General features: G+C 42.9%; 2 protein-coding genes across 5 annotated transcripts in view; one reads left to right on the top strand and one right to left on the bottom strand.

Annotated features, from left to right (window-relative positions):
• The window catches only part of CALN1 (calneuron 1), a 674,755-nt gene that overhangs the window by 519,128 nt on the left and 135,180 nt on the right, over positions 1 to 20,447 (top strand). The window lies entirely within an intron of this gene.
• Positions 83 to 277, bottom strand: LOC117072900 (40S ribosomal protein S28-like). The gene has a single exon (XM_033193355.1). The coding sequence runs from the start codon at positions 275 to 277 to the stop codon at positions 89 to 91; it is 189 nt and encodes a 62-aa protein (XP_033049246.1). The 3' UTR covers positions 83 to 88.

Genomic DNA, 20,447 nt, shown 5'->3' with positions numbered 1-20,447 from the left:
CATGGCACACCATTCCCACGAGTCAAATGGTCAAACCCCACATCCAAGACCCAGTGAGCAGCCAAGCTCAGCGCAACTTCCAGGCCTCTCACTCTGACTCCAACGGGGTGAGCACGTCCCCCTCGCACACGGGGCCTTTTACATTGCGGGTGCTGGAGCAGCTCATGTTGTCCATAAATTCCACATGCACCTGCGTGCACTGTCCCTGAGAGCCGGTCCTGCACAAGACCTTGATGACCCTGGCCAGCTTGATAGGCTGCACATGGCTGGTGTCCATGACGGCAGCATGGCAGTCTGGCAGAGTCAGTTGACTGTTTTTTGTTTTGTTTTGTTTTGTTTCTTTGTTTGTTTGTTTGTTTTTTGAGACAGAGACTTTCTCTGTCTCCCAGGCTGGAGTACAGTGATGTGATCTGGGCTCACTGCAACCTTGGCCTCCTGGGTTCAAGCAGTTCTCCTGCCTCAGCCTCCCAAGTAGCTGAGACTACAGGTGTGCACCACCACGCCCGGCTACTTTTCGTATTTTTAGTAGGGACAGGGTTTCACCATGTTGGCCAGGCTGGTCTGGAACTCCTGACCTCAAATGATCTGCCCGCCTCAGCCTCCCAAAGTGCTGGGATTACAGGCATGAACCACCGTGCCTGGCCCAGTTGACTCTTTTATGTCCCTAACGAGGGGCAGACAGAATGTCTCCCAATCCCTAATCCCCAAATATTCTAATAAACATTCTCACTCATGGCCCCTTACATACCTGTGTGAATTTCTCTAGAATATATCATTTGGAATGAGACTGCTGGCATACAAAGCACACACTGCCGTTTAGATTGATTTCTGACGTGGTGTTGCTAACCCTTTTCCCAGCAGCACAGAAGATTCTTTCTTCTCTAATTTCTCATGAACATTCATCTGACTTTATAGTTTTTACCAATTTGATGGCTGTTGAGTGGTATACCATTGTTGTTTTTCATTTGCATTTCTCTCTTTTTTTTTTTTTTTTTGAGACGGAGTCTTGCTCTGTCGCCCGGGCTGGAGTGCAGTGGCCGGATCTCAGCTCACTGCAAGCTCCGCCTCCCGGGTTCACGCCATTCTCCTGCCTCAGCTTCCCGAGTAGCTGGGACTACAGGCGCCCGCCACGTCGCCCGGCTAGTTTTTTGTATTTTTTAGTAGAGACGGGGTTTCACAGTGTTAGCCAGGGTGGTCTCGATCTCCTGACCTCATGATCCGCCCGTCTCGGCCTCCCAAAGTGCTGAGATTACAGGCTTGAGCCACCGCGCCCGGCCCATTTGCATTTCTCTAATCACAAATGAAATTGAACCTCTGTTCATAAACTTGGAGGCTTGGGTTTACTTTTCTGTGAATTTCTTATTCATCTCTTTTGTTCATTTTTTATACAGGGTCTGCTGTCTTGTTATCTAGGTACTATCAGTTTTAGAGGTTTCAAATACTGCCTCTCAGTCTTCCCTCCCATCAGTTAACTTCATTTATGGTGTCCTTGTTGAACAGAAATTCATAATTTTTCTTTTTTTTTTTTTTTTTGAGACAGAGTCTCTGTCACGCAGGCTGGAGTGCAGTGACGTGATCTTGGCTCACTGCAACCTCTGCCTCTGGGGTTTAAGCAATTCTTCCTGCCTCAGCCTCCCAAGTAGCTGGGATTACAGATGCCCACCACCACGCCGGGCTAATTTTTGTATTTTTTAGTAGAGACAGCGTTTCACCATGTTGGCCAGGCTGGTTTTGAACTCTTGACCTCAGGTGATCTGCCCACCTTGGCCTCAGGTGATCTGCCCATCTGCCCCCAAAGTACTGAGATTACAGTCGTGAGCCACCATGCCTGGCCAGAAATTCATAATATTGATATAATTATATCCACTGATTTTGGGGGGCTTTTATTAAACCTTGGAGTCTTGTTTGGAAAATAATTTCATTAGACATCGACTGGATATAGTGGAGTAATTTGTATACAACTAAACTTCTATAAAGAAGAACTATAGGCTGGGTGCAGTGGCTCATGCCTGTAATCCCAGCACTTTGGGAGGCCGAGGCAGGTGGATTGCCTGGCTCAGGAGTTTGAGACTGGCCTGTACACCATGGCAAAATCCTGTCTCTACCAAAATCATAAAAAATTAGTGAGGCGTGGTGGTCCTTGTCTGTGGTTTCAGCTACTCGGGAGGCTGAGGTGGGAAGATCGCTTGAGCCCTGGAGGTGGAGGTTGCAGTGAGCCGAGATCGTGCCACTACACCACCCTGGCCTGGGTGACAGATTGAGGCCCCCTCTGAAAAAAAAAAAAAAAAAAAAAAACAGAAGAAGAACTATAAAAACTGAATAGCTAACAACAAAACAGCTGTTTCATAGTATTGGAAAGTAAAGAAGACAACTAAGACCTGAGGGTCCAAAAAGTCAGAGAAGAGTGCATTGACACAAGCCTGATGTTTTCCACAGCATTTTACTCTCAGGAAATTTGCTATAACGAGTATAACGGTGGAAGAGAAAGCAGTGGCATTGAGATCGTGGTACTCGCTGGGATGAGTCTACAGAATTGGAGTTAATGGCTACTAAGTCAGCCTGAATGGGAAGGGCTCTATCCCAGAAGAACAGACTGCATGAAATTTCACCTCAAGGCATTCACCAACTCATAAACTATAAAATACAAGTTCAAAACATCTTTGTTTCCAGGTGCTCAAAGGATAAAAAATTAATCAGAGATTTTTGTCAGTTTCACAGTGCTGAGGAGAAAAAAAGTGGAGATCAGAGCCTGGAAAACAGGAGGAACCCTGGTGAACATTCAGGTTTCCAGTAGAGACCCTCGAAGGGATATACCCTTGAAGAGAGGAAAAACTGCAGAACTACAGCAAAAACAACAAAGGTTTAGGAGGACACAGAGTGTTTGTGCAGCCTCTATAAGCTGGCTGAAACTGGCTCAAGGTCCGCAGTTGCTTACGTTGTTTGTAAGGCGTATCCTCTGTCCATTGGAGTTGAAGTGGTTTTGGTTGTCAATCAGCTGATAATTTCCCTGGTAGCTGCCATTGTTAGGGAGTTTGGCAAGAATATGGATTTCCTAGTGGCCTGAGAAATTTAGAAATGTGCCATGCCAGCCAGGCCGTGACCTCTATCCCTAGGTATCTTTTGCGTCCTTAATGTTAGGGTCTGTCTTAGTTGATATAAGGGGGTGTCTCAGATCACAGTGTGAATCCCAGTCTCAGCTCCAACACTTCCGAGCAGTGTATTTAGGCACATTACCTCCTTTTCTTGCCTAATTTTCTTGTCTAGGAAATGTGGGGTGGAGAGGATTATCATAACTACCATCCGTAAACTTTTTTTTTTTTTTTTTGAGACAGCGTCTCGCTCTATTGCCCAGGCTGGAGGGCGATAACATGATCTCGGCTCACTGCAACCTCTGCCTCCCAAGTTCAAGTCATTCTCCTGCCTCAGTCTCCCGAGTAGCTGGGATTACAGATGTCCACCACCATGCCTGGCTAATTTTTTTTTTTTTGTATTTTTAGTAGAGATGAGGTTTCACCATGTAGCCCAGGCTGGTCTGGAACTCCCGGTATCGAGTGATCCATCCACCATGGCCTCCCAAAGTGCTGGGATTACAGGCATGAGCCACCACGCCTGGCCACATCCATAAACATTAAGTGTTTTGAGACTGTGGTCACTGCTGTATCCCCGACACCTAGCATCACCTTTGGCACATGTTAAACATGGACTAAGTAGTATCCAGTATCACAAAAGATACGACCTAATATTCCTAATTCCTGACCTGATTTTCCCTTGCCTATCATTTGTGTTGCAAGAAGCTTCAAATGCATGCTGTCTCTAGTCTGCCCTCTTATGCTTTTATTATAACGTTGCTGAAAAGCTTTGGTTTCCTTGCGTCTTGTTTTCTTCCAGCATTCCATTTTAGATTCATTCATTCATTCGTTCATTCACTCAATCATCCTGATGACTGAATGCATTGAATTGACAATGAAAGCATTAACAAGCATTGATTTAGTGCGGATGTTTGTCCATCTCCTGCTCTTGCAAGCCTCATGGCCCCCTACTGCTATCCCACCATGGCTCTCTCTGTTCTCAGTGGGTCTGTGGGGTCTGTGTATGGTATTTCTGTTCATTTGTTTGTTTGTTTTTTGAGACAGAGTTTCATTCTATCGCCCAGGCTGGAGTGGCGCGATCTCGGCTCACTGCAACCTCTGCCTTCTGGTTTCAAGTGATTCTCCTGCCTCAGGCTCCCGAGTAGCTGGGATTACAGGTGTCCGCCACCACACCTGGCTAATTTTTGTATTTTTAGTAGAGACGGGGTTTCACCGTGTTGGCCAGGCTTGTCTCGAACTCTTGACCTCATGATCCACCCGCCTCGGCCTCCCAGAGTGCTGGGATTACAGGCGTGAGCCACCGCACCTGGCCTTATGTACTTTAATATAATGCTCCTCTCAGTTCTTCTTTCCCCACCTCTCTCAGACACACATCATGGCTGTAATTATGGGAATCTCTTGGAAGCCCCAATAATGGACCCTTCCCTGATTTTCTTACTGACTTCACTTTATTCATTTGTTGATTTATTTGCCCAGTGTTTTCCAGGTATGATTTGAGTCACTGGGGATAGAGCACCAAATAAGCAAAACATGTTCCTGTCGTCATTGTATCACAGCTTTCTCACTCTCTTTCAGGGCAGGGCAGGCACAGCTATGTATCCCTATCTGGAAATGATGGCTATGGAATGAAGGTTCCACCCCAGGGAAGAAGGCAGCCCCCGTCTCTGTGATATTTCCTGAGTATCTCTGTGTAAAGCTCTGTGATACTCTTGGGAACACTACCCATTCTTTGTCTGGTAAACTCTTTCTCTTTCTACAAGCCCCAACCCAGATGTTGCCTAAAACCTCAGTCGTTCCCTAACCCTCCCAAGGGACCTCCCTGAGTGCTGCATAAATCTGTATTGAATAAATAGAGACAGAGATAAAAATGATGTGGTTCTGAAAAAGGACAGTCAGATTGGTGAAAGCACAGCCTGCATTTCACTTGGGTGCTGGGTGATGGAACCTAGATTTTCTTTTTTTTTTTTTTCCTTAAAATTAGACCAGCTAGGAAGAAGGTATGGCTATAGCCTTCAAATATTTAAACAGTTGGCAGGCTCAGTGGCTCATGCCTGTAATCCCATCACTTTGGGAGGCTGAGGTGGAAGGATTGCTTGAGCCCAGGAGTTTGCGATCAGTCTGGCAACACAGCGAGACCCTGTCTCTACAAAAACAATTTAAAATTAGCTGGACGTTATGGTACACACTTGTAGGCCTAACAGGCCTAACAGCTTAAGAAGCTGAGGTGGGAGGATCCCTTGAGCCTAGGGATGTAAGGCTTCAGTGAGCTATGATTGTAGCACTGGACTCCTGTCTGGTCCACAGGGGAAAGTTTTATACATATATACCTGCATATCTACACGTGAAATTATACATCTATACATATTACATGCATATATATATATAATACATACATATTATATGTGTGTCTGTATATGTAAATACACATATACATATTTATATGTGTGTATATAATGTAGATACATACACATATAAATATGTATGGGTTTTTTGTTGTTATTTTGTTTTGTTTTGTTTTGAGACGAAGTTTCACTCTTGTTGCCCAGGTTGGAGTGCAATGGTATGATCTCAGCTCACTGCAACCTCTGTTTCCCAGGTTCAAGCAATTCTCCTGTCTCAGCCTCCCAAGTAGCTGGGATTACAGGCATGCACCACCATGCCCAGCTACTTTTGTATTTTTAGTAGAGACAGGGCTTCCTATGTCTGATATATAGATTAGAAAGATAAGTATTTAAAGAGCTGCCTAATTGTATTAGTCCATTTTCATGCTGCAGATACATTCATACCTGAGACTGGGAAGAAGAGGTTTAATTGGGGTTACAGTTCCATATGGCTGGGGAGGCCTCCGAATCATGGCTGGAGGTGAAAGACTCTTCTTATATGGTGGCAGCAAAAGAAAATGAGGGAGATACAAAAGCAGAAACCCCTGATAAAACCATCAGATCTCGTGAGACTTATTCATTACCACGAGAACAGTCTGGGGGAAACCGCCTCCATGATTCAAATTGTCTCCCTCCAGGCTCTCCCACAACACATGGGAATTATGGGAGCTACAATTCAAGACGAAATTTGTGTGGGAGACCAGCCAGACCATATCACTAATGGAGTTTGGAAGTGGGGATCAAATTGAAAAAAGCTTTCAGGAGGGTAGATAACAGGGGTTGGGGAAGAATACCTTAGAAACAAGGGTGGTTCAGCAGACGAGACCCAAATACCCACCTTCCAGCCTTTCCAGCCTTTGCTGCAGCCCCATACTGGACACATGGAATCTTCACGCCCCAGAGCCCAGTGTCCATGTTGACCTCCCCCAGCATTTCCCGGGGACCTAGAAGATGGTTCCAGTATCATCAGTGGCCCTTCCAGCTTGGTGTACAATGCCCAAGGAGTGAAGCAAGGCTCTACGCTCATCTATTAAGCAGTCAGATTTATGCAGCCATGCTGAAGAGGCCTGAAAAGCTGTTTATTATGAAATTAAACTTCTGGTTTCTGGAAACTTTTTTCTAACTCAGCAGGTGATGCCATTAGAGTCCTGACATGGCTTCTGGTCATGCAGAGAAAAACTTCCAGGGTATTATTTTAAGAACATCCCAAATGCTCTGCACCACCTTCACCCAGCACACCTGGGAATTTCTATTACACTGACAGGTCAACACTCCCTCTTTGCCTGCACTGTCAAAACGAGGTTACAAAAAAAGCTTTAGCTAAAGGCAAAAGCTGCAGAAGGTACATGTAACCCGTAGATTGCGTTTTGTGGTCAAGCATCCCACAACCTCAATTACCAGTGGGCACTCACTTCACTCACAGCCGAAAGACGGAAAATGAAAAGCAGTGCCCCCTACAGGAGAAGGGATGTTTTTTGTTTTTGTTTTTTGAGATGGAGTTTCGCTCTTGTTGCCCAGGCTGGAGTGCAAGAGTGCGATCTCTACTCACCGCAACTTCTGCCTCCCGGGTTCAAGCAATTCTCCTGCCTCAGCCTCCAGAGTAGCTGGGATTACAGGTATGCGCTACCACACCCAGCTAATTTGGTATTTTCAGTAGAGACAGGGTTTCACCATGTTGGCCAGGCTGGTCTCGAACTCCTGACCTCAGGTGATCTGCCTGCCTGACCTCAGGTGATCCGCCCGCCTCGACCTCCCAAAATGCTGGGATTACAGGCATGAAACACTGTGCCTGGCAGAGAGGGATGCCTTTTAATGAATCCATCTACCACTGCTGATTTACTCTGCAGACAGTCTCATTCCTGGCAGAAAGACTTCCCACTTTTTCCTTTCTAGGGCCAGAAACACTTTTTCCTTCTTTGATTTGTTTAACTCACTGCTCTCCTGCACCCTGCTTGCCCTCGGGTCTGGGAACAGCTGACACAACTCCTTTGTCAGACTCACAACTCCTTTGTCAGACTCACACCAATGTTAGCAGCCTTCTGTCTAGTTGGTCCTCAGTAAATCCTCATCATTGCCTTGGCCTGGACCCCTCAAGCTTTTTCATCTACTCTAGATCCTGAGACAACAACATCTACACCAGTGCTATAGTTTGGATGTGTGTCCCCTCCAAATCTCATGTGGAAGGTGACCCTGATATGGTTTGGCTGTTTCCCCACCCAAATCTCATCTTGAATTATAGCTCCCATAATTCCCATGTATTGTGGGAGGGACCAGGTGGGAGGTAATTGAATCATGGGGGTGGGTCTTTCCTGTGCTGTTCTTGTGTTAGTGAATAAGTGCCACAAGATGTGATGGTTTTATAAACAGGAGTTCCCCTGTACAAGTTCTCTCTCTTCTCTGCCACCATGTAAGATGTGACTTGCTCCTCCTTGCCTTCCATCGTGATTGTGAGGTCTCCCCAGCCATATGAAACTGGGAGTCCGTTAAACCTCTTTTTCTTTATAAATTACCCAGTCTTGGGTATGTCTTTATTAGCGACATGAGAACAGACTAATACAACCCTCAGTGTTGGAGGTGGGGCCTGGTGGGAGGTGTTTGGGTCATGGGGGCAGATCCCTCATGAATGCCTTGGTGCCCTTCCTGCAGTAATGAGTGAGCTCTTGTTCTGTTAGTTCATGCAAGAGCTGGTTGCTTAAAAAGATCCTGGCATCTCTCTTGCTCCCTCTCTTGTCATGTGGCACACCTGTTCCCCCTTTGCCTTCTATCATGAGTAAAAGCTTCCTGAGGTCTCACCAGAAGCCAAGTAGATGCAGACACCCTGCTTGTACATCCTGCAGAACTGTGAACCAAGTAAACCTCTTTTCTTTATAAATTACCCAGCCTCAGGTATTCCTTATACAATGCAAAATAGACTGAGATAATCAGGGACTATACCAGTGACTTCACACATCCCGTAAGTACTAACAATCTTCCACAGTTTTCTCTATTCCACTTAACAGAACACCTTCAGATACGGGATCTAAGAAAGAACAATTCTCATTGAATATTATCTTTCTTTGGTAATTCACAATCTTTTGAGGTGTCGGGAGAACTATTTTAGCATAAGCCAGTTCCAGCCTGCAGCCCTCTTTTGTCTGGCAAATACAAGTCACATTTTTTTAAAAAATTGATATCAGCATTTTCAAATATGGAGATTCAGTGCAAAAACTCAGATTGGCTGTTCTGTAAAGAGTGAACCTACATTCCCATATGGCAGCCCCCGACTGAAGCTGCTACCTTCGCACAGACATACATATGGGGTTTCCTTGATCCTTGCCACCCCTTTTGTGTTGCAATCATCCCATGTCACTCACTTATATCACTTGCCTGGCCCTGGTGTTGATAATCCCTGGTGTTGATAAACCCTACTGAGGCCAAGAATTGTCAATACTGCTTTGAACCTAGCACAGCAGGACTGTGTGACTTAGAATACCTTATTTTAAAGTCTCTCTGCATAAAATAACTTTCTCACTGGGAGATAAGCTAAGATTTATATAGAGAATTAATTCTAGAACATAAAAGCCTAGAAATGCACATTTTGTTGAGCTTCTACTGACTGCCCGGCACCAAGGATTCAGAGGTGAATTAAGACAAAGCGCCTGCCCACAAAAAAATTGTGACCTGATGGCTGTTAAGCAAAGCAACAATTTCTTTTATGATGTTGAAGTGGTGTGGTTGTCTAGGGTCAACACCCAGGGCTCATCATCTTGCGCCAAGAAAATTTAGGACGTGGACACACATGAGGAGTTTAGGAGTGGAGGTTTAATAGGCAAAAGAAAGAGAAAGGAGAACAGCTCCCCTATCTAGTGAGAGCGACTTCCCATAGGGAAGACCGTCCGGCAGTGGAGTTCACCAGATTTTGTAAGCAGGCTTGAGGAGGCAGTGTCTGATTTACACAGGACCCACAGATTGGTTCCATCAGGTGTGACATTTACATACCACGCCAGGAAGGCTGGCCACCTCACCCTAATCTTATTATGCAAATGAGTTTCCCACTTGACTGGCGCCATCTTGTCTTCCTATGGTACACGTGGCTGGCAAAGAGGAGGGAAGATGGGGCCACCATTTTGGACATGCCTAGTCCCAGGTAGCTTTTTTCTTGACGGCATTCATCTATGCAAGCTTCTAGCTTGTGTGTCTATGTCTGTAGCTCGATTTTGCAGGCTGCTCTTTGTTAGAATATGATTTGGGGGCTGCTTTTTGTTAAAAATGGCAACCTTACCAAGGACTCCTGTACCCTCACTATCTGCCTAAGTAGTTTCTTCTTAACTCCTACATCAATGTGACATGTGCACTATCTGGAATTATCAAAAGTAGTGATTATGAATGGGGAGAAGCATATCAGAATAAAAATCTTCCCAAAGCTCTCTAGATTCTAACATATACTTCTTATAGTCAGGTTGCAGACAAAAGAATCAAGTCAATATCGTTTGAAACATTTTATCACCAGGCATGATGGCTCATGCTTCTAACCTCAGCACTTTGAGAGATCGAGGCAGCAGGATCACTTGAGGCCAGGAGTTCAAGACCAGCCTGGACAACATAGTGAGACCTCATCTTTATGAAAAATAGCTGGGCGTGGTGGTGTGTGCCTGTAGTCCCAGCTACTCGGGAGGTTGAGGTGGGAAGATCGCTTAAGCACAAGAGTTGGGGGTTGCTGTGAGATTTGATCATGCCACTGTACTCCAGCCTGGGTGACAGAGAAATGAAATAAATAAATGAAACATTTATTAGGGGACTCAGGTCACAGCATTGTTGGAAAGTCTTAGCTTCCCAGAACCACTCTCCAAAGCACACTGACAACCTGGGACTCCAAGGTGGCTACCTCCAGTGGCACAACAGAGAAGCTGGTGATTCAGGGAGCCATTTGCTAAATCCAGAAGCTACCACCCTAATTGCCAGATCCATAATCACACCAGCAGTGTCATGATTCACACTGGCAAACTGCATGCCAAGTGCCCTGATTCTCTCCTCATGTGTCTCACTTCCAAATCAAGTTTTGATATAAAGTGTGCTAGGGCTGGCAGACCCCTGCTGCAAAGAAGTCTAAGAAATGAGTTTTGGGCTCCTCTACACTTTGGGAAGACAGATCAGAAGAATGATTATTGATTAAGCTAATCTATAATTCCTGCCACCGTAAGCCTCCCGTCATCACCCTCCTCAAAGAGAATCCCTGTCCAACCATCCACAGTTATGATTGGGATTACACTGTATCTGTCAGTAGCAATGACTTTGGAAAAAAAGGGTTAGAACTACTGATCTACTACCATGTCACGAAATTACAGTCCATCAGCCAAATCTGACTCACCACCTGTTTTCGTAGGGCCCAAGAAAACCATTCTTAAGAATGGTTTTCGGCTGGGCGTGGTGGCTTACGCCTGTAATTCCAGCACTTTGGGAGGCCAAGGCGGGCGGATCACTTGAGTTCAGGAGTTCAAGAACAGCCTGGGCAACATGGTGAAACCTCGTCTCTGCTAAAAATACAAAAATTAGCCGAGTGTTGTGGTGCATGCCTGTAATCCCAGCTACTCCAGAGGCTGAGGCAAGAGAATCACTTGAAGCCAGGAGACGGAGGTTGCAGTGAGCTGAGATTGCTCCACTGCACTCCAGGCTGGTTAACAGAGTGAGACTCCATCTCAAACAACAACAAAAAGAATGGTTTTCACAGATGAACATATGCTACCAATTTGATTGTAGGAAGAACTAACTTTGAATCCCAATTAAGCAAAATGTTATCCCCTCTAAAAAAAGAATTCAGTTTTTCTCATTCATGCACCCACATTAAAAAAAAAAAAAAAAAAAAAACACCTCTATCATATTTCTTAATTTCATCAATACAGGTATTTTTGGAAATTTGTTTTCTCTCTTATTAAATACCTTCACAGTTTCCTTGATTTATCCTTCTGGCACACAAAGCCTAAAATATTTGTAATCTGTCCCTTTGCCAGAAAACAAAGTTTGCAGACCTCTCGTCTAGAAGCATGTACAGTGTTATAAAAGTACCAAAAGGGACATCTAAATTAGACAAAGAAGTCAGAGAAAACTTTGGCGTGGGTTATGCTGAACTTGAAAAGCAATTAAGCATTTTAAAGATGGAGAAGAGAAGGGAAGGAGTTTCAAGACCCCAAAAACAGCATGTGAGAAGTGCAGAAGAGTTTCTGGAACTGGGACACCAGAATATACACATGCGAGAGAATGGAGTTGGACCGCTTCGTTACACCAAACACAACAATTAACTCAAAATGGATCAAAGACCTAAATTCAAGATCTGAGACGATAAAACTCTTAGAAGTAAATATACGAGCAAATGTTCATAAAGCACAAGGGACCCAAGATAAAATAGGCAAATTGGGCTTCATCAAAATTAAAAAGTGTATTGAAAATAAAAGAGACACCATCAAGAAACTAAAAAGACAACCCACACCATGAGGTGCATATATTTGCAAATCGTATAGCTTTATAAAGGACTTGTGTCTCGAATGTATAAAGAACTCTTTCAACTCAATGATAAAAAGGCAACACACAGAAAGGATGGACAAACGATCTAAAAAAGACACTTTTCCGAAGAAGATATACAAAAGGCCAGTAATCATATGAAAAGGTGTTCGACATTAAGTCTTTAGGGAAATGCAAATCAAAGCCATAATGAGTCACCATGCCATCCTGCTAGGATGGCTATATTGAAAAAAACAGATAGCAGTAAGTACAGTTGGCACTCTGTATCCGTGGGTTCTGCATCTGTGGATTCAAATAACTATAGATCAAAAATATTCCAGGAAAAAAATTGAATCTGTCCAGAACATGTGCAGATTTTTTGCCTTTAGTCACTGTTCCCTAAACAATACAACAACTATGTATATAGCATTTACATTGCATTAGGTATTATAAGTAATCTAGAGATGATTTAAAGTATACAGGAGCATGTGAATAGGTTATATGCAAATATGACATCATTTTATATAAGATACTTGAGCATCCATGGATTTTGGTATCCATGAGATGTCCTGGAACCAATCCTCGCAGATACCAAGGGACAACTGTACTAGAAAGGATGTGGAAAATTTGGAACCCTCATCCACTGCTGCTGTGAATGCAAATTGTGCAGCCAATTGGGAGGACAGTCTGGCATCCCTCAAACAGCTGAACAATTACCGTGTAATCTATCAATTCCACTCCTGGGTGATACTGAGAAATAAAAACATACATTCACAAAAACCATATTACAAGGAAATTCATAGCTGCATTGTTCACAATAGCCAAAAAGTGGACATAACCCAGATGTCCTTCAGCTGATGAATGGATAAACAAAAGTGGCATGTCCATACAATGGAATATTATTTATCAATAAAAAGAAATGATTCACAATAGCAAGGACATGGAATCAACCTACATGCCCATCAATGATAGACTGGATAAAAAAATGTGGTACATACAGTCCATGGAATACGATGCAGCCGTAAAAAGGAATGAGATCACGTCCTTTGCAGAGGCATGGATGGAGCTGGAAGCCATTATCCTCAGCAAACTAACATAGGAACAGAAAACCAAGTACCAATATTGCATGTTCTCACTTGTAAGTAGGAGCTGAATGATGAGAACACAGGGATCCATCAAATGGAGCAACACACACTGGGGCCTGTCAGAGGGCGGGGAGTGGGAAGAGGGAGGGCATCAGGAAGAACAGCTAATGGATTCTGGGCTGAATATCTAGGTGATGGGATGATCTGTGAGGCAAACCACCATGGCACACGTTCAACTATGGAACAAACCTGCACATCCTGCACATGTACCCCTGAACTTAAAAGTTGGGAAAATAAATAAATATTTTAAAAAATGAAATTCTTATACATGCTACCATGTGAATAAAACATTATGCTAAGTGGAAGTAACCAGACACAAAAGGTCACATATCATGTGATTCCATTTACATGACACATCCAAAATCGGTGAATCCATTGAATCAGAAAGCAGGGGAGTGGGTCCCTGGTGGGAGAGCAGTAGGGGTTGCTGGCGGGTTTGGGTGGGCAGCAGGGTGGGGGGGTAGATCAAGGTGCGGATCAAGAATGTTTCTTTTTTTTTGTATATTTAGTAGAGATGGAGTTTCGCCATGTTGGTTGGTCTGGAGCTCCTGACCTCAAGTGATCCCTCCACCTCAGCCTCCCAAAATGTTGATCTTATAGGTGTGAGCCACTGTGCCGGGCCTAGAATATTTTTTTGTGGCGATAAAATTGTTCTAAGATTAGTTGTAGAATCTGTTGTTGTGATGATGGCGTAACTCTGTGACTATACAAAAAACCATTGACTTGTATACTTTAAGCAAAAGATACAGTGTGTGAACTATTACATAGGTGCAAAAGTAATTGTGTTTTTTGCCATTAAAAGTAATGGCACTCTGTATCCACAGATTCTGCATCCATGGGTTCAAGTAACCATGGATCAAAAATATTCAGGGAAAAACTTGTGTCTGTACAAAACACGTACAGACCTTTTTTTTTTTTTTTTTTTTTTTGCCATTAAAAGTAATGGCAAACTTTTCTTGAACCTCTCAGAGAATTGAAGCCCCAGGGCAATTGAGTGGCCTGAAATCAATGGAAAGACAGGCATTCCCAAGGAGAGATTGGACACAACCATTGAGTCATCTACGGGAGACCAAGGAGGAAGAGAGGCCAGGTGCCATACAGTGGGAGAGAATCATTCAGTGAAAATTTTAAACAAATTTCTAAAGTCGTGGGGTGCACTTGCATGAGAATACAGGTTCGTACCCACTTACAGGGCCTTCTCCATGGGCCTCTGCTGCGCACTCACAAGAAAGATTGGTGAGGGCAGGAGGTGAGAGAAAGACTTCCTCCATATGGAGGACAGAGAGGAGATGAGTGTCACTTCTGTGGCAAAGTACAGATTCTCACCAAGGTCGTTCCTCTAACGATCAAAAGCCTTAGGATGCTGGAGAAGGGTAGCAAACCTTGTGGTCACTAGGATACAGGTAAAGACCATTGCAGTAAGGAAGCAGAAAGAAAAGGGAAGAGTCTTCCATTCCAGAGGGTTGGACCCAGGCCATTAAAGATCTCCTACCCCTGGGGAAAGAGCAAGAAACTCTCCCATTCACAAGGGCCACCAAAGATTCAAGACATCATTTGGCTGCTACAAGGAGGAGGGTCAGAATTACAGAGAAAGCCTGATCTGCAAGACTTAGGGACACAGGGCCTTCCTAGGACCAAGGCTGGACTAGGAAAACAGAGACCTGACCCCTCCTATACACCACTACTAGACCAGCAGGCACCAAGTAACAGTAGCAATCTATCACTGAGAGAAGAGGAAGAGCATAAAAAAGGGACCTTCTCTGAGGTACAGACACACAGAGAAAGACGAAAGCTAAGAGTTAAACAGGAATATTAGAAACAGCTTTCATGCAACACATACCCCATCCAAAGAACTAGATTACATTAAAAACATTTGAGGCTGGGCACGGTGGCTCATGCTTGTAATCCCAGCACTTTGGGAGACTGAGGCGGGTGGATCATCTGAGCTCAGCAGTTTGAGACCAGCCTGGCCAACATGGTGAAACCCCATCTGTACTGAAAATACAAAAATTAGCCAGGCTTGGTGATGCACGCCTATAGTCTCAGCTACTCAGGAGGCTGAGGCAGGAGAATCATTTGAGTCCAGGAGGCAGAGGTTGCAGTGAGCCAAGATCGTACCAGTGCACCCCAGCCTGGGCAACAGAGTGAGACTCTGTCTCAAAAAAAACACATACAAGAAATTTGAGACTGGTGGTACACTGAAGGTATACCCTCAGTGATCTAAACCCAGATCAATTCCAGTAGACTTTTCTTTATGTTGGCAGACCAAGCAAAAGCACTGTTTACTTTATTCTCTACTCTCATACCTCACAGTGTTCATGTATAATAAAAAGTTACAAGACAAAAATGCAAGACAGAACAACTCACTGTCAGGAGTCAAAGTAATCAACAGAACCAGACTCAAAGATGACAAAGACGTTGGAACTCTCGGGAAATTTAAAATAGCTATGATTAATATATTAAAGGCTGTCATGGAAAAAGTAGACAATATGCATGGTGGAGAATTTCAACAGAGAGAAGCTATAAGAAAGAGTCTAATGAAAATCTTAGAAATAAAAGATACAATGACAGAGATGAAAAATGACTTTGATAGACTTATCAGTGGACTTAATACAGCCAAGGAAAAAATGTATGAACTTAAAGGTGAATCAATAGAAACTGACCAAATGAAACACCAAGAGATAAAAAGAATAAATTTTTAAAAATAGAGCATCCAAGATTAACAGGCTAATATCAGTCTGAAATGTGTACAATTGGAATGACAGAAGGATTAGAAAGAGATAGGGACAGAGGACCTACTTGAAGAGATAATAGCAGAGCAGTATCTAAAAATAATGTAAGACATCAAATCACAGATCCAAGATGCTCAGAGAGCACTGTAATAGAATTAGAACAGCTTGTTCTAATCAGCAGAACAAGCATGGATAGGGTTTGCTATCCAATAGGCCTATTGGAGATGGTATGTTCCGATGACTGGGTAGTGGAGAAGCTCGTTGGTTTGGCCAGAAAAGATCTGGTCTGGAGTTGCTGGGCAAACAGTAGGTAACTTTCTGGAGTGCCGGCTGTGAAGCAGCATACAGTGGGAATCTGGGTGATTGCAGGGGCCAAAGGCTTTCAGTGCTGAAGGGGCAAGCTTGGGTGTCTGGAGACTTGCAAAATGCTCATCGGCAACACATGGAGCTGTGTGCAGGCTGTGGCGGTTGGGGGTTTGGGGTGAGGAGGAAGCTTGCTTAGGGAGCCCGAGCATGTGGGGAGTTAGCTTCTGTGTTGAGAGGGCTGCAGAAAGGTGACTGCCAAACACAGGCTTCAAGGCCACAGAGGGACCACGATCTGAGTTGTGACAGTTGTCCTCAAAACTGTACCACCTTAGCCAGGTGTGGTGGTGGGTTCCTGTAATCCCAGCAACTCAGGAGGCTGAAGCAAGAGAATCACTTGAACCCGGGAGCTGAGATCTCGCCATTGCACTCCAGCCTGGGCGACAGAGAGAGACTCCATTTCAAATAACAGCAACAAACTACACCACTGGCCTCTCTTGGATGACACCAGGAGTTGCAGAACGCCTCTTTCTCCAGTTTGGCTTCAGCACCCTCTACTGAGAAAGCTCAACATCATGCTGACTTCAAAGGAGAAATGCTCAAAGGGATTCTACTGCTTCTCACACAGCCTGTATCAGAAGATGCATTCAGAGCTGAGAGGCAATAAATGGATAACTGATGCAAACCCAATCTGTCAACCCAGAAGTCTATATTTTTAAAATTAAAGGAAAATATTTTTAAAAGAAATTGTTTTTAAAATTAAAGGAAAATATTTTTGAAACTAAAGACAAATAATGACTTTCCAGACCAAACAACAACCAAAACAAAAAAAACAAAAAATGGGAGGAGGGGGCTTTGAGAACACATTACCAGCAGACCTTTACTATAAAAAATAGTGAAGAACATTCTTAAAGCAGAACAATTATCATAATGGGAGAAACTTACATCTACGTAAAGAATGAGAATTTCTAGGAATAGTTGAAAGCAAGTCAATATAAATCAATCTTTCTTTCCCCCTCCCCTCCCCTCCCCTCCCCTCCCTTTCCTTTCTCAGAGTCTCACTCTGTTGCCCAGGCTGGAGTACAGTGGCACCATCTCAGCTCACTGCAGCCTCCACCTTCCAGGTTTGAGCGATCCTTCTGCTTCAGCTTCCCGAGTAGCTAGGATTACAAACATGTGCCACCATGCCCAGCTAATTTTTGTGTTTTTAGTAGAGACAGGGTTTCACCATGTTGGACAGGCTGGTCTTGAACTCCTGACCTCAAGTAGTCTGCCCACCTCGGCCTCCCAAAGTGCCGGGATTAAAGGCGTGAGCCACTGCACACGGCCAAATTTATTTCATTTTAAATCTAAAGGTTGATTTTATTTTAAATCAATTTCTATTGATTTACCCTAAAAATGATTGATCCTTCAAAGCAATTATTTAAAGCAATTAATAGTTTTAAGACATAATGTATTTGTAGCACGTGTCAAAGTTAAATGATTGACAGCAATAGAACAAAAGATTGGAGAGAAAAAAATCAGGAGACTACTGTTTTCAGTATTCTTATGTGTAATGAGCACTGTATTATTTGAAGATAGACATCATAGTCAAACCACTGAAAACCAAAGGTAAAGAGATATCGTGAAGGCAGACAGAGTAAAAAAAAATACGGAGAAAAACAGATTAAGGTAGAGCTATTTAAAAACAAGGAATTAGGAATACAAACCTCAGATATTATTTTATCTGAGATAGTATGGATTGGAAAGACCCCATCTGTAACTTCAAGAGTATTGGGTGTGTTCTGGTTCTTAAGATGGATAAGGGGATCATAGGTGTTTCATTTATTATGCATCATGGCCTTGAAAGTAATATATAAACATTCTTTTGGATATATTAAGTTTTATATTAAAATTTTAAAGGTTAATTTTATACCTCTCACCAAGGAAATATATTCTATATCCGGAAAGCCTGGTCTGAAGTGCAGAGGTGGGTTCCACCAGCCACTGCAAAAAGACCTGAAATCCTTAGCTTTTTTTTTTTTTTTTTTTTTTTTGAGACGGAGTTTCGCTCTTGTCGCCCAGGCTGGAGTGAAATGGCACAGTCTCGGCTCACTGCAACTCTCACCTCTTGGGTTCAAGCAATTCTCCTGCCTCAGCCTCCTGAGTAGCTGGGATTACAGGTGGCCGCCACCATGCCTGGCTAATTTTTGTATTTTTAGTACAGACGGGGTTTCACCATGTTGGCCAGGACGGTCTCGAACTCCTGACCTCAAGTGATCCACCCACATTGGCCTCCCAAAGTGCTGGGATTACAGGTGTGAGCCACCATGCCCAGCCCTGAAATCCTAATCTTGAACTGCAAACTTATGGTTGCAGAGCCTTCAAAGGCCGTGCTAACATGGGTGACATTTCAAAAATCAAATGTTAGTGGGAGCCACGCGGGGGGACATTGTGGTCTATTGTGATACTCTTTAAAAAAAGTGCATCTGTGTCTAGCTGTCTCCAGGAAGGATGTGAACATCCCTAAGTGTACTTTCTAACTTTTTGTAGATTCTGAAAATTACAGGAGAATGTTATCCCTGATCCAGGTCATTGCTCTAAATCTTCCTGGCACCCAGGAAAAACCATAAACTAGCTCTTTATTTAAATTAGGTAATCACAAGAATGCACCAGGAAAACAAGAAAGTGCAGGCAGCAGATGGAATTGATTTAATGAAAGATTTGGAATAATAGACTGAGACTCCTGTCTGGACCTATGCTTGAATGACATACTATTGAGGTTAATTGGATGAATCGCAAATGTTTTCTTCCCCATTTAATCACAAATGCATAGGGGAGCCACCATTTCCCAAATAAAATGCATTCTTCCTTCGAGCTAGCTAGTTCTCCTTTGAAGATATTGATTATATCTGTGTTTTTATAGGGCCTGGCAGAACCAGACAGCCAAATAAAAGCAAGCATCAACAGAGCACAAAAGTAATTGTTCTGAGGTTGGCTGTAGGCTTTTTCTGTCAGAAAGAACAGATGGGCATAGAGGGTGCCTTCTCTACATGGCGTGGCATGAAGTCCACTTTGAAGCTACTCACTTGTTTGCCCACAAAGAACAGCAGCCAGGGCTGGGCCAAAAATAAATTTTCTTGAGTACCCAAAATTACCCATTTCTCAGACCTGGAAATTAAGAGGTTGTTTGGATGTGCTGGCTACATCGTATCGTATCATATCGTATCGTATCATATCGTATCGTATCGTATCGTATCATATCGTATCGTATCATATCGTATCGTATCATATCGTATTGTATCGTATCGTATAGTTAGATACATAGATGGATACATAGATAGATCTATATATGTATATATCATATATCTATAAGCACACATTGTGTATGCTTATATACAAATATACACATGTTTATATATTTATATTGATATATTTATTATATATGTTTATTATTTATATATTATTCATATTATATATGTTTATTATTAATGTATATTGTGTATACTATATATTAATATATAATTTATATTAATAGATAATTTATATTTATATTATTATATTAAATATGTTATATAGTTATATATTTATATTAATATATAATTGTAATAAAATAATGAATAATATAATTATATATTTAAAATAACAATATATTTATATTTATATATGTTAATATATAATATATGTTTATATTTCTATATTTACAAGTGCACTCCCACTTTAAATGAAGGGGACTTTAAACTGTCCCACTTTAAACTGTCACTAACTAGTTGTCACTGTAGGCTAGTCCTATGAGTCTCAGCTTTGTTGTTGAATTCATTCATTCTTTCATTTATTCATGAGGCAGTTAATGCATGCTCAATGTATACAGGCACATTGCCTTGCCAAGTTATGCAAATGAACCAGATATTACACTCGAATCCTTCACAGCCTCCTGAAGAGACAAGATAAATAACTAAAAGAGAATCCATTTAACTTTCAATTATAACACCTCTTTTATTTGCTCATAGTGCTTGTCTCCATTTGTGACCATACCTGACTCCCCTGTTTACCTGCTTGGTATATGCTGCCTGCATCAGACACTAAGCTCCCTGAGGGCAGGCCTACCTCTGTTTGACCAACAATTGCATCTCCAGCCCCCTGGCGATAACAACCACTCAGTAAGAATGCACTCATTGTTGCCTAATGGAAATGTGCACAGGAGGCTATAGGAACCAAAGGTTACCTGCCTCAACTTGGGGAGTCAAAGACAACTTTGCAAAGAAAATAATGGCTGAGTTGAGTTGGCCAGGATGTGTCTGGGAAGGGGGTAGGATGGCAGCAGAGGGGTGGTGCAGTGGTACA

The sequence above is a fragment of the Trachypithecus francoisi genome, unplaced genomic scaffold, assembly GCF_009764315.1.
Source record: "Trachypithecus francoisi isolate TF-2019V2 unplaced genomic scaffold, Tfra_2.0 Lachesis_group4, whole genome shotgun sequence".
Lineage (NCBI taxonomy): Eukaryota > Metazoa > Chordata > Mammalia > Primates > Cercopithecidae > Trachypithecus > Trachypithecus francoisi.
The sequence above is the reverse complement of the archived record's forward strand: the minus strand, read 5'-3'. Positions and strand labels throughout refer to the sequence as shown.